At 36.0% G+C, this 13477-nt stretch overlaps 1 protein-coding gene across 1 annotated transcript in view; it reads left to right on the top strand.

Annotated features, from left to right (window-relative positions):
- The first annotated feature begins 970 nt into the window (after window positions 1-970).
- CEP128 (centrosomal protein 128) overlaps window positions 971-13477 on the top strand; it is a 114387-nt gene continuing 101880 nt past the window's right edge. Inside the window, 7 exon segments of the mRNA XM_017728950.1 lie at window positions 971-1010; window positions 2446-2603; window positions 4011-4097; window positions 5488-5614; window positions 6540-6661; window positions 9373-9464; window positions 10194-10266. Coding sequence (XP_017584439.1) covers window positions 2460-2603; window positions 4011-4097; window positions 5488-5614; window positions 6540-6661; window positions 9373-9464; window positions 10194-10266 — 645 coding nt within the window. The 5' untranslated portion in view covers window positions 971-1010; window positions 2446-2459.

The raw sequence follows: 13477 nt of genomic DNA, 5'->3' as shown, positions 1-13477 counted from the left end.
CTTCCACGGTCCTGTCTGGGCCAAAGAACCAGGAGACTCTCAGAGTTGGGGTCGGCTGTTAGTGAAGTTCCCTGCGTGCCCGGTGGGAGGAGGGTTTGCAGAGGGCATTGTGTACGAACAGTGTGGAGGGTTCGTTTTCTGTGTCGTGCTGCCGAAGAGTGCAGGGAGCACGGTGTGCAAAATTGACAGTAAAATGTGGTACTGATCCCTGAAGGCACGATGATGAAATGTCACCATACAGGATCACCTTCCTGGCTTTTTCCTGGCTCAAATACAAGCACTGAAGGAAAGGGCCTTTCAGGTGTCATTTTGTTCCTTTCTGGAATGGCTATAATTTTTTTTTTTTGGCTATTATTTTTTTTTTTTTTTTTTTTTGGTCGTGCTCTGTCTTAGTTATAAGGCTTCAACCATACCTTTAACACTAAGTTAGTTACCTAGTGATAGATGAGTCTGTGTGGAGCTGAACAAATAAAACACTTGAGGAATAATCAGGTTGTGTACACTGACTTTATCTTTTTTTTACTTGAGCTGGAGAACTTGACGTTCAGATTGTCGGCTCTACTTCTTACCTTGCAGATCTCTTAACAAGAGAGTCCTCAGTGAAGCTGAAATGCTCTGTTTTCTACAGGAAAGAAAAATACTGAGTATTGATGCTTTTTATCAGTTCAACAAAGGTTATGATCTGTTTGGGTAGCACTAAAAACCAGTAAGAGCTGAATGATTCTCATTGTCAAGTAGGTAATATGATCATGTGCTGAAATTAGTGTAGCTTTTTGGGAAAAGTAATAAGCTTTATTTTTTGTTTCAATTGATGGGCAAATGTGCATACGGAACATTTCTACAAATTTCTACTTTATGATTTTTATTTTTTTTAACCTAAAGTGAAACTTGCACAGTTCCTTTAAAAATGAGGATGTCGCTTTATATGAAACAACTTCTTTACCTTAAAAGTACTTATGGTTCCTTTTAGGTTGCTCATGAGAACAGAGAGGAATGCTTAACCATAAATTGTAAGTTTTCTTCAGACAAAATGTTCTCCTTATCGACTGCTTTCTTTTGCGTCTACCTTGATTACTGACCTTTCTTTTGTGCTTTGCCTAATAAATATTTTAATGAGCCTATTTTTGGACAGCTGAAAATAAACCCATTAATCTTTCCTGCTGTAAATCTTTATTTCCCTTTTTTTTCCCAGTGTTTGCTTTTCAATAGTTGGGGCTCTTATGGTTGGGTCTGCTTGTTTTTTGGGTTTTGTTGATTTTTTTTTTCCAAATTACAGTAAAAACCAATATTATTCCATGTTATTATTTCTACCAGTGTTTTATTTATTTTGCTTTTCTTTGTCTTTGAAAATATCCCATATTTCCTGTTTCACAGTGCTTTTTCAGTCTCATTAAGACTTCATTGCAGCTGACTAGAGTGAGGCACTGGAATAATGAATTCTGATACTGTTAGTAAAAATGTGCTTTAGTGAGGTGAGATAAGAAGAGGAAAGATGAGATAAATTCACCAGTTCAGAAAATATAAGGAATACTGATGTACTTGAGCACAGACTGAGCACATTGATTTGCTCTCCTTTCCTATTGGATAGGTTTCTATCCAAGTCTGGGGGACACAAATTTGCAACCTTTTAAAAATTAAATACAAGGATCTGGAAAAATATCAAATTGCCTACATATAAAATACAATATAAGATTTGAATCCATCCATGGTTCCTTTTTGAAATTTCAGCTCTTGGAGCTAGAAGAATGATATCTTTACTGTGACTTTATTTTTGTTGACTACAGGGTGTTCAAGAGTTTGCCAGTCTCTCTTCGTCAAGTCATTCCATGACCTTAAGGCAATCAGCTGCAGTGTGTAATAATTTAAGAAAAAATTTTGATCTAATCTACGTTTTGAGAGTTATTTTAATCTATTACTATGTAACTTTACTATACTAGGCATAGCTGTCTGTAGTTTTTAATAATTTCCCCTGTCTGATGATTGTTGACCTATTTTCCCTCTCTCTTGCCATCCTTGAGACTTAGCAATCTCCATTCTGAATACAGCTTAGTGAGTAGTGGGAGGTAGAGGAGAATGGTTTTGCAGAACAGGATGATTGATAAAGCATTGATGTCTCCACTGTATGTTTTGGGGGGAGAATTTGCTTTGGGCCATGATTGTATGAGTACTGAACATTTGGAAGCAATGAGAGTGCCTATTTTGATTTAATTTGCTTCTAAGAGCAAGATGCCTCCTGCATCTTGACGCTGTTTCATAGTGTGAACAAAGGTAATAATTGAGGATTGGCTGGAAGATCTGCTTCAAAAGTACATCCTGCTGACCCAGACTAGAAAGGCTAATGTAAATGTAATCTGAGTCTGTGAAGTTGCTTTGGGAATATTGTGCAAGACTGTTCAGTTGCACTCAGGAATTAACATAAGTAATTTTTCTGGTCTTCCTGCCTAGGCTTCAAGATACTGATGGCAGATTCATCCAGTGATTCAGACAACTTTCTTACGGGTCGGATGGGAAGGCGGCCTTTGAGAGCATCCCACAACAGAGCTCAGATTTATGGTGCTGAAGAAGTTACAGAGAAGATCCATACTTTAGCAAGCACTTTGCAGGTTGTTTACAAAATATGGTTTTAAAGAATTTATAGAGCCTGCATTTCTGTAACACAGGGTCAAATTTTCATTTCTAAAGTTGTGGAGTATACTGTACAGATGGGAAATACTGCTTTCTGTGCAAACCAAAAAGGGTTTTGGGAAATTGATCATACTGCTTTTGAACTGAAAGTGTGTGGCTTGTTAGACTTTTATACAGCTGTTATTTCAGACAGTAGTAGAATGTTGTTAGAAACAGCCACGTGTTGGGGAATACTATTTATAAAGTTAGGAAACTGAATAGGGCCAAATCAACTTGCTTAGTTTCTCACAAGAGGCATTAAATTTTCTAGGAGAAAGTTTCAGCCTTGTCTTGGTTGTCTTTGTACTGTGTAAATTTCCAGATTTCTGATGAATATGTAGGCAGTCAATTCCTTCAGGATAGAGCTTACATTTAAAATATTTTCTGGATGTGAAAAAGCACGGTGAGAAGCATTGTTTCTAAACTTGTAAGATTCACATACCTGAGCAAGAAAAAGTGTTCATCTCATTCCTTCTTCTTCAGTGGAAGGTGCAGAGGGAATATCTGACTTTTTTTTGCAAGTGGGAGGAGACATTTAGCTATCCTGACACTATTAATGCTTGAGAATTTGTTCCCATTCTTCTCTAGCTGACAGTTCTGAATACCTAGAGTGGGTGGGTGTATGTTTTATTATTTATTGTTTGGCCAGAAGTATTTTTTTTTCCTTTTAAAATATGAGAAAAATCAATATAGAATGGTAAATTTAAACTTCAAAGCTTCTTACCTCGAAAATAAACATCAATCTGGTAAAAAAGATAATAAGTTAGTAAGAATACAGTCTGACTGTTTTTTAAAAGGGATTCTTTGGTATTCTCCTGATTCTGTCTTAACATCTTTCTAGCTGCTGTTCTGAAATTCTGATTTTAAGCTAACTGCTTTTTGTGGACTGCTTTTCAGCAGATCTCCTGTCTGATCCAATTGCTCATCTGGTCAGAGAATGCTCACGCAGTGACCTTACCTAGTGTGTTCTTCAAAAACTTGTTATTTCTCAGATCACTATTCTGTTCTACAAGCAGATAATGTTAAGATCTTTGGATTAAAAAGGTTTTTTTACAGAATGGCTGAAACTTGAAAAAACTTTTTATTTGAAACTGAGGACTTACTGTTGTACTGAAATGATAGCATTTGGTTTTGTTTTTTCCTTTTTCTTTATTTTCCTTCCTTTAGCCCTGCTGTACCACTTCAGATTCTGATTACTTGAATAGGATTTTGAATGTGTAGACCCTTTAGAAAGCACTTATGTTTTCAATTTAATCTTAGAAATCAAGAAGGATAAAGACAACAGTAATGTTTGGTTAGAGGAGATTTCTGTTTTCACTTTTTTTTCTAAAACTTTTTTATTTAAGGATACCAACAGAAATCTAAGACATGTTGACCATTTGCTAGGACAATACAGAGAATACAACAAGGAACAAACCAAAGCAATAACAACTGTGAGCAACTTTCAGTTTATCTTAACTTCTTAGGTCTTTTCCATTAGTAGAATTCATAGCTGAAAACTTGATATTAATGGACAGAATATATAAGGAGTTAAGTAGCTGTAAACAGAAACTTCTCATATTTATTTGAGCAATCTAAATCATAGTATAGTAATGTGTTATATAATGAAACCATGACAGGTTTTGTAGGCTTCATTACTTTTCTGGTTTATAAGCACCCAGTAGATTATGTTATGGTGCTATGCCAAGTACGATATGTGTAGCTGAAATAGATTATTAGGGGATATGTTTATTTTGCATGAATAAGTGATAAGATAAAAGCTGAATTATAGCAGGGAATGGGATTGGGATCATACTGATGCAGCTTTTTTCCTGTCATTCTACAACAGTTTCTGGATCTGTTGACCAGCTTGCTCTAAACTACAGAAAGGGTGAAAATTCTAAAATGAGTCTTCTACAAGTTTGAAAACAGGTGTCTTAGAGAAAGCAAAACAAGTTAGTGCTGCTAGGGCAAGAGAGGTTTACAATTTGGTTACAAACAAGCTGCCGCAGGTGCTGCCTTGGAACATTTTACATAGGAATATTTTACATGTGAAGATAGAGAGAGTGAAGAAGCAAATGCGTAGAAAAGAAAGCTTGTTTTCTTCAGAGAAAGAGATCCAACACAGTGTATAATTCTGCAGGAGTAAAGCATCAATTTAACCATTGTTTACAAGCTTCTCTTAGAAAAAGGAGAACCTTTAGAAATTGATGTTTTGTGGATTGTAAAATAAAGGTGTGACAAACCAAGTGGCTAAGAACCAAAGTTAGCAAATGCAGTTGTAGAAAATGAGATGCAAGTTTGAAAAATGAAGAACTAATATTTGAATATAGCTAGTTCTGTACTCTTAAATTGGGAATGTCTTCCTTTTCCTGGAAATGAAACTTCTGAAAATAGGGGTTTCTGTAAAGCTGCTTAGGGAAATTTGATAGCCATATGTAAAACTGATTCCAGGTAGGGCTGGTAGAAAAATTCTAGTAAAAACTAATTTCTTTGAAGTTATTTTCTGCATTTTGCAGGACTGTTAATGAGCATTGCTGGCAAATAGGTCTTATTTTGGTTGTAGGACACAAACTTTTGAGTTTTCATGGTGATGCACCATGTGGTGCACCACTGTTTTAAGAAACTTTATATTTTAAGCTGCCAATGTTGGAAGCATGTTTTGCTATAATTACAGGAATGTGATATATGAGATATTGAAGAAAAGCTGTTATTAATTCTTAGCTGTACTTGGCTTAAAAATAGTTTTTATTCTCTTAATGACTTTTAAATAAATAATATTTTCCATGCTTTTTAAAAAATAAGTCTGTGTTCATACTTCAATAAATTATAACTTTTCTGCAGTTAAAAGAAACACTGGAACAATCTATAGGTCAATTAAGGAGCCAGCGACTAATGCGAAACTCTGGGATGAAAAGTGCATCTCTCTCAAGCTTATATCCCAGTGACCTGGATGGAGAAGGAACATCAGGTAAAATACTTAAAGGGCTTGAGTATGCTTAAATTATGTCATATTGCTGTGTTATGCAAAGAGGAAATTAAGAAAAATGTGTAGAAATAGTGGCATGGAAACTCATCATTGATTACATGAAAGAAATTCAGTTCAAAAATTTGGGAGACCTGCATTAAGTTATGCAGTTGTTTATGTGGTAAATTTTTCCAGCTTTCTGTTACGTAGTATTTTCTGCTGATATCCCAAGAGATCTAAATGAAATGTTGATTCTTTCAGCTGAGAAAATAAATTTTCCACTGCATGAGTTGTAGGTACATACAAGTTAAAGCTAAATCCAAAAGATATTGCAGCTTCTGAAGCTTGCTTCACAGCAAAAAGGGAATTTAAATTTTAAATGCATGAGATTGTGGATGTTTGGAAACAGTGTAAAAGAAAAAAACAGAAGTAATTTATGACCCACAGAAGAGTAGGTTTTTTTCCTTGTATGTCTCAGAAAATTCATTGTATTTTAGGAAAAGGTATGTTTGGGAGGAGTATTCCTTCCAGAGCTGGTACTTAATATATTCTAGTAGAAAGCTCTAAAAATTTCATTCCTATGTCAAAGCTGTGAAATATAATAGTTTGAAGCTCCAATGGGTTTATGTGGAGGAAAAAGTGGTTGGTTGGGCAAATAAAATTTGAGGAAAAACTACTCACTCCTTGGAGAAACAATTCTACTTTCTGGAATACTTGTATGTCATGAGTAAGAAATGTTTAAATTGAAGAAGAGAAGAGCTAAAAGAATCACATGGATGTTATGTAATTTAGTAGTTGTTTTGTCTGTTACGTGACCTGGAAGGACATTGTCAGGATGAAATATGCATTTGTCATGAAGCAAAATGAAAAATTTCCCATACAAAATTTTGTCTTCCTACTTACTCTTTTAATCTCATATCTCCTACAGGGAACCGCCACTTCCTGCCCACTTCTCCTCTCAGGGATTATAGAGACTCACAGGGCAATAAACATCGAAGGTCTAGATCTGCAAGTGTTCGATTTGTCAGTGAGGCAGATAATGTGGACCAGGTACAGAACACTAATGGGAGTTCCTGTCCCACATAGGCAATATGTGGTCACCAGACTTTTTGCTTTTACATTAAATGAGGTGATTCTGAAGATGCAGCTAAGAATGTTTCAGCTATGATTTGTGCTTTCAGTGTTACCTGCTATTTTTCGTTAGGCAGTCACCTCTTGTATCTGTCATGAACTTTCATGCAAATCATTATAGAGAAAAAAGATGCAGATGGTAGTGATATCAAAAGTAAAATACGAAAATAATCTCCCTACTTTTTAGGCCATCTAATGACAAAGAAAAATAATGTCTGAATAGCCTGTTTAGTCTGGAGAAGACTGAAAGGGGATCTCAGTAATGCATATTGATATCTCAACATGGGTGTCAAGAGGATGGTGCCACACTCTTCAGTGGTGCCCAGTGACAGGACAAGGAGCAATGGCCATAAACTAAAACACAGGAAATTCCACCTCAACATGAGGAAGAACTTCACAATGAGTGTGGCAGAGCAGTGGCACAGGCTGCCCAGGGAGGTTGCCAAGTCTCCCTGTCTGGAGACATTCAGAATCCACCTGGACGAGTGCCTTGTGGAACTGCTCTAGGTGACCCTGCCTTGGCAGGGGGCTTGGATGGGATGATCTCCAGAGGTCCCTTCCAACCAATTATCTTTCACCTTCATGCTGAAGTTCAGTGAGGCTGTGAAGGGGATTATTCTGCTTTAGTTAATGGCATAGGGTATTAGTGCTTTTGCTTCTACTTCAGTGTAGCTTAGATTGATTTTGATCCAACTAGTTCTTCATCTTAGTTCTTGGTCTGACCTGTGAGTGGGATAATTTGACCCTGTACTTCAGGCAGATGATGGGAGGAGGAGAGGATGTGTTTGCCACTGGTAATTTTCATACCCCTTAACTTGTGTCTGCTTGCAGACTTCAGAAAAAATAAATTAATTACCTTAATGAATAAGATTAAAGTGTTTCTGTTATCCTAGAGGTAGAGAGGAGATTTCACTACCTGTTTTTGCTTTTTCAGACAGAGTGGCTAGACTTGCTCGAGTGAATCTGTGTAGACTAATATTAAAGAAGCTGATTGTAAGGTACTCATTAAATCAGTCTTTATTAAATCAGTCTCAGCTTCCAAATAATTTTAAACTTAACTACAATATGTTTTCTCAGTTGACTTTTTGGGAAGCTGTAGAAATTCCTAGACTTTTATTTAACCCCATTTCATTATCTTTTTAATCTAGTTCTTTCCCCATTCCTTCCTCCCCCATGGTAAGAGTGGAAAATAATCCTTGGAAGGAAATAATGTTATGTGGAAATCTTCCCTTCTAACCATCAAAAAATCTTAGGACTATTTTAGATTACTTCTAGATATTCTATAAATATCTTGGAAATTTTATTCAAAGGAGTTCCTGCAATGCATACAAAGTTCCTCGTATTAAATATGTGTGTAGGCAAATAGTTTTTTTTCCAGTTTTGATGATAACCGTTGGTTTATTCCTTATTCTTGCTTTTCAGTGAGTGAATATGGCTTTTTTCTTTTCATTAACTATTTTGTAAGAAGAGTATAGTGCTTTGAGGAATGATGAACTACAAGTAGTCATTGATCATGATTATAGGTAGAAATTAGACCAGAGATAAAGCAGTACTGCTTAACTAAAGTTGTGGCGTTTTCTTTTTTTCTGTAACTGGTGTCTCTTTATTCCCATTCTGACTTTTCCTAGCTGAAGTAATTTTTCAGCCGAATAATCTTTTGACACATTTAAGTCCCTCTCCTTCTTAGCACACACATTTTGAAAATATGCTCAATTTTTCAAAGTCTCTCAGGTCAGGTTGAAATTTCTGGGTAATCACACAAGGGAGGTAGTAGTGCCTGTGTCTGAATGTTGAGGGCAGTCAGCTTGGTTGTGGAAGATTAAGGTTTAAATTTAGGGCATAGACCAAAGGAATATTACAAATTAATAACGATAATCCTGGCCATGGAACTGTTGACAGGAATAGGTTGCATTAGGATGGATTAACTGTCACTTTCTATCCCATGAAGACTGAATGACCTATTCATTTTTTTTTATTTGCTCCCTAAAACTTTGATGATAAGTTGGGAGCCTGCTGAATGGGGAAGGTGGGAGATTTTACAGAGGAAAGTAGATGTGTGTTTTTGTTTTTTTGTTTTTTTTTTTTCCCAAGATCTGAAAAAAGAGCATGTAAAGTCTTGGGCGATACCTGTTCTTGGTAGTTCCTGAAGACATCATACCGCTCTGCTTGTTCTGTTTCAAGTTCCTATGTCATCTATTTTTAGTAGCATATATAGCTGGGCAGAATTTGTTTCAGCTATACTAGCATCTATTAACATGAAATATGTCTCTCCTGAACATTACTTGTTCAGATGTTTCAACTTGCTTTGCATTAGCGTAAAGAGGTGGTGCAGTGTCTAAGCTCTGAACCACAGAAAAAAAGCATAGTTAGGAAACTTGGTTTAGCAAATAAAGTACTGAAAATTAAACTACAATGAGCACGTATTGTGAAGGGTTGATTGAAATAGAAGTGTGCAAGCCTCATCCAGTCATCCAGGCTCAACTACAGTTCATGGAGTTTTATTATTTTGTAGGTTATTTTTGTCTGCTTTATTTTAAAAAGTGTGTATATGTCTAGATATGTATTTTTGGAATATCACAGAAAAAAACGGTTCCTAAGCCTTAGCTTAATTTGTGTACTTTTATTTACAGCTTCATTCTTTTCACCAGTCTCTTCGAGATCTCAGCAGTGAACAAGTTCGCCTGGGAGATGACATCAGTCGTGAGCTTTCAAGGAGAAATAGGTATAAACAGAATATAACTTCATGTGAAGAACAGTGTGGAAAATAATTCTTAAACTCTTTTATTTCAAAAAATAATTTTGGGGAGAATGGGAGATTGTGCAACATATAGATGAAAGCAGGATTATGAACTGCTTGTTTTATGTCATCTTCTGCAGTATTTATAAATGTAAATAACACCCATCAATTCCAATTTGTGTAGTATATGAGGCTTTCCTCAGCTTTTTTTTAAAATATGCACAAAACAACAAGGACTAGGGAATTTCTTTTATTACATCTTTGCTCCTAATTTGTTCTTTTTACTGGAGTCCTTTCAGGGCAAGCTCTCCTGCAGGCCATAATCTATATACTTTCTCGACATGTCGTGCTTTGTTCAACAGCAATAACAGGAGTTAGACTGTTAATTCCTAGTAGGAAAGTACTGTTCAAAAGGGCTGTGTGGATGTGCCCATAATTTTGTACTTGCTGACCTGATACTTAGCTGATACTTAGATGCTCTGTTTCTTCACTTGAGGAATGGAAATGCTTTTTATCATGAATTTTCCCCTTGAGTCTTGTTTGTAATTATGCTATAAATTATTATGAATAGGCTATGATCTATTATGAATAGGCTGTAGAAGAAATTGAAGTAGCAAAAAATTCTGGGAGGTTGTTGCTGCTTAAAATTATCACGGGTGTGTTACTTAGTTTTTGCACTGTAGAATATTGTCTTACTTATATTTTCTTATGAAGGACTGATGCTGAATTAAGAAAGACTCTAGAAGAATTGTCTGAAAAGCTCACTGAGTCCCAAAGACAAGAAACGGTGAGTGTGACTAACATGAAGAGATTATTTGTATTTAGTATTCTAAGCAAAATGTGGGCTTCTAGTTTAATGTGTGTGTTGGTAATCGGTATTGCATATTGATATGTGTATCTGAACATGATCTTTTTTAGGCTACTATAGGTTGTTGAAATATTACCCTTCGATAATTAAATCAGCAAGACAAATTTTGTATTTCAGGTGCTTGTTTTAAGTAAAAGTGTTTTAAAGGTGTGTGTATTGTGAATTTTTCTGTTTCAAAATTCACTGCCTTGGAGGAAGCTGCTTTTTAACTTTAAACATTGGTTTGAATGCTATTATACTTTTTGAAGATACCTTTGGAAAGATACAAGCTTTCCCATGTTATGATGATAAATAGTGTTGCTTCTTGTTCCTCCCTCCCTCCCTGTCCTTTTCAATCCTTATCATCTATGTAGCAAAATGGAAGGAGTCTCTTTGGGCTGCGCTCTTCTCTGAAGGCTTGGTGACAAAATGTAACAAAGAAGGCAGGACAGCCATGACAGTCTTTTCTTGTCCCCTGTATCTGCTGGAAGCAGACTAACTGCAGTCTGTTTTACTTTAATCTGAAAGAGATCTGCTATTGAGATGAAAGTCAAACAGCATATTGCTGGAGGAACAAGAGAAGTTGAGAATCACCCCAGTAATTAGTAGGTGAGAATCCTGTAGGTAGTTCTTGACACATAAGGCTTGAGTGTATGCTTTATGTAAGCATTTACTGTGATATTAGTAGCAATGCTGACTTTTCAAACCAAGTGTTATATATGCTTATTTTCCCATAGGTGATTCATCTTGCCCTAAAATTGCATGAATTGGTACTAAATGCTCTGTCAAGGGCTTTAGCGATGTGTTTGTCACCGATAACAATATTGTTGGCGTGGACCACTTTTTGGTACCAGCAGACTTAATAAACATACTTGTATAAATTCCTGACTCTAGATTAAGTTGGACAGTGATTCAAGAGGCACTATATGTACCAGTTATGTTCTTGATATGATAGAGTCCATTAAAAATAGGATGGGGTTGTCTTTGTTGAAATGTTAATTTTGATTTCTCCTAGTAGCCTGGTAGGATAAAGTAAGTTTATCTGTTAAAGAATTCTTGATACTTGCAAAATGCTGTGTTTTTCTTGTAGAAGACTTCTCAGTATACTTATGTTTTTTTCTCTTTCATGTACTAGGAAATTAGCGAATTCATTAAGTTTTAACCAAGGTGATTCTCAAAAGAATAGCTGCTACAACTGGCTACATTACAACTGTTCAGTGCCTTTGCATGAGAGAAACAAACCTTCCTCAATCCTCTGGAATGCAGGCATCCACTGTCTGTTCATTAATGAAAGAAATAACTAGCTCTTTGACCTCCTACAGTAGGGTTTCAAGATGTGAAATTGAAGGTTACAGCTTTTGACCTGAGAGGAGCAAAAAATGAGAGAGGTGAAGTGTAAGAAGGAGTTTGTTCATGGTAAGGGGAATATCAGAAGAATAAGTGTCTTAATTGGGAGGGAACATTATCATGCAATAAAGCTATGCAAACTGAAATATTTACTGATATTCTTTTAGTAAGGAAACAAATGCTGCAGTAAGCTGCAGTGAGATGATTTTTATGTGTAGGAATAGTAAGAATTCACCCGGAATATTCTGCTCATTACTGATTATTGATGTTATGAAGAACATTGGCCAAATGGGAAGAAGTCTGGAAAGAGGAGAGGGAAAGCAAGAAAACGGGGAAAAATAAAAAAGACCACTGATTCAGAGTTCCTTGAAAAGATAAAAGAATTGCTGGGGTTCAATTTGCAGAAGAAACGGGTAGTTAGGAACGATCTAGCCATGTATGATGAATGGCCAAAAAGTGGAAATTTAGTGTACAGTATTAGAACAGAAAGTCATCTAATGATAATTTTGTACAGTAGTAGTCTAGTCACCTGTGAGTTAGGAGCTTCTTGATCTGGAAGTGATCTGTCTGCTTTCTGTACTGAGTGATAATCTTTCTGTGGATTTCTTTTTTGAAACTTCTCCAGTGTTTGTTACAACTTGCGTATCTTTATGATTTTGTCCTATAGCAAGGGGTTCTTCAGATAGGTTATATATTTTGAGAGGAGCTGCCACTTTTTAGGTGATCTGGTTTGTTTTTTGGGGTTTTTTTTGGTTATTTTGTGTGTGTCTGTGTTGGTTGACGTGTTTTGTCGTAGGTTTTTTTGTTAGTTGTTGTAGGGTGTTTATTTGTTTGGTTTTTAAATCTAACTACTCTTTCATCCCTAATTTTAACTTGGGAGGTTGTTCAGTTTCTTCAGAGGCTTTTCAGAGTGTTACTTTTCAGGCCGAAAAATTCTGACTTAATGCGATGTTGCCAATTCCACACCATTTAAAAAGCCTAGTGGTAGCAACATTGTGCACTGCTGCTTTGCCAGTGCTCTCTGATACTAGGTTTGGATCTTCTGCCCTGGTTCAAAGCTTAGTGGTCTCCTATTACCTCATGAGCCTGGCAGAATCAGTGAGATGAGGTAAATGCAAAAGAGAGGAACTTAGTATGGATGTTAAGAATAAAAATAACTCTCATAGTATGCATAGCAAAGCATGAGATTAGAGTACATGTAGAAACTAGGGTCTGTTATTGTAGATATTTGAGATCCTTTAGTATGTGTATGCATTTAGGAATTCTAATGAGATTGCTTAATTCAGAATTGATTGTCATTGGTGAAAGTGAGTTGGGTAAGAGGAAATACTGTTTTTCTCAAAACTTCCTTATGCAAAGTTGTGCAGGAACTTTTGTCCTTAGTGCCTTTATGACTTTATTTGGGAGTGTTTATCACCTTGAGGATTGCCATCCTTGTATTTATATTCTGTTGTATGGTTCTTGGCAATAAATTGTCAACTTGAAATCTTGATAATTTCACAGGACGAGCTCATGGTAGAAACATTCTTTTCAGTTCAGTGTCCTTAAGTCTTTATTTTTTTTTAGAGACATATATCTAAATTCTTACGGTTTGGTATATTTGGGGCTGTTTGAAAATTGCCTGTATGTAGGTGTGTGATGATGAAGGTCTAAATCACTGCAGTTCTTCTGAGTCACTAGTTCAGAATTTATTTTTATTAGAGTTTTATGATTCTTAGAGCCTTTTTGATGCTGAATTTGAATACTTTAAGATCCACACAACACAATCAATGCACACTATTTTACCTGTAAAGAGAGCTTTTCC

The sequence above is a fragment of the Corvus brachyrhynchos genome, unplaced genomic scaffold (assembly GCF_000691975.1).
Source record: "Corvus brachyrhynchos isolate BGI_N302 unplaced genomic scaffold, ASM69197v1 scaffold1, whole genome shotgun sequence".
NCBI lineage: Eukaryota > Metazoa > Chordata > Aves > Passeriformes > Corvidae > Corvus > Corvus brachyrhynchos.
The sequence above is the reverse complement of the archived record's forward strand: the minus strand, read 5'-3'. Positions and strand labels throughout refer to the sequence as shown.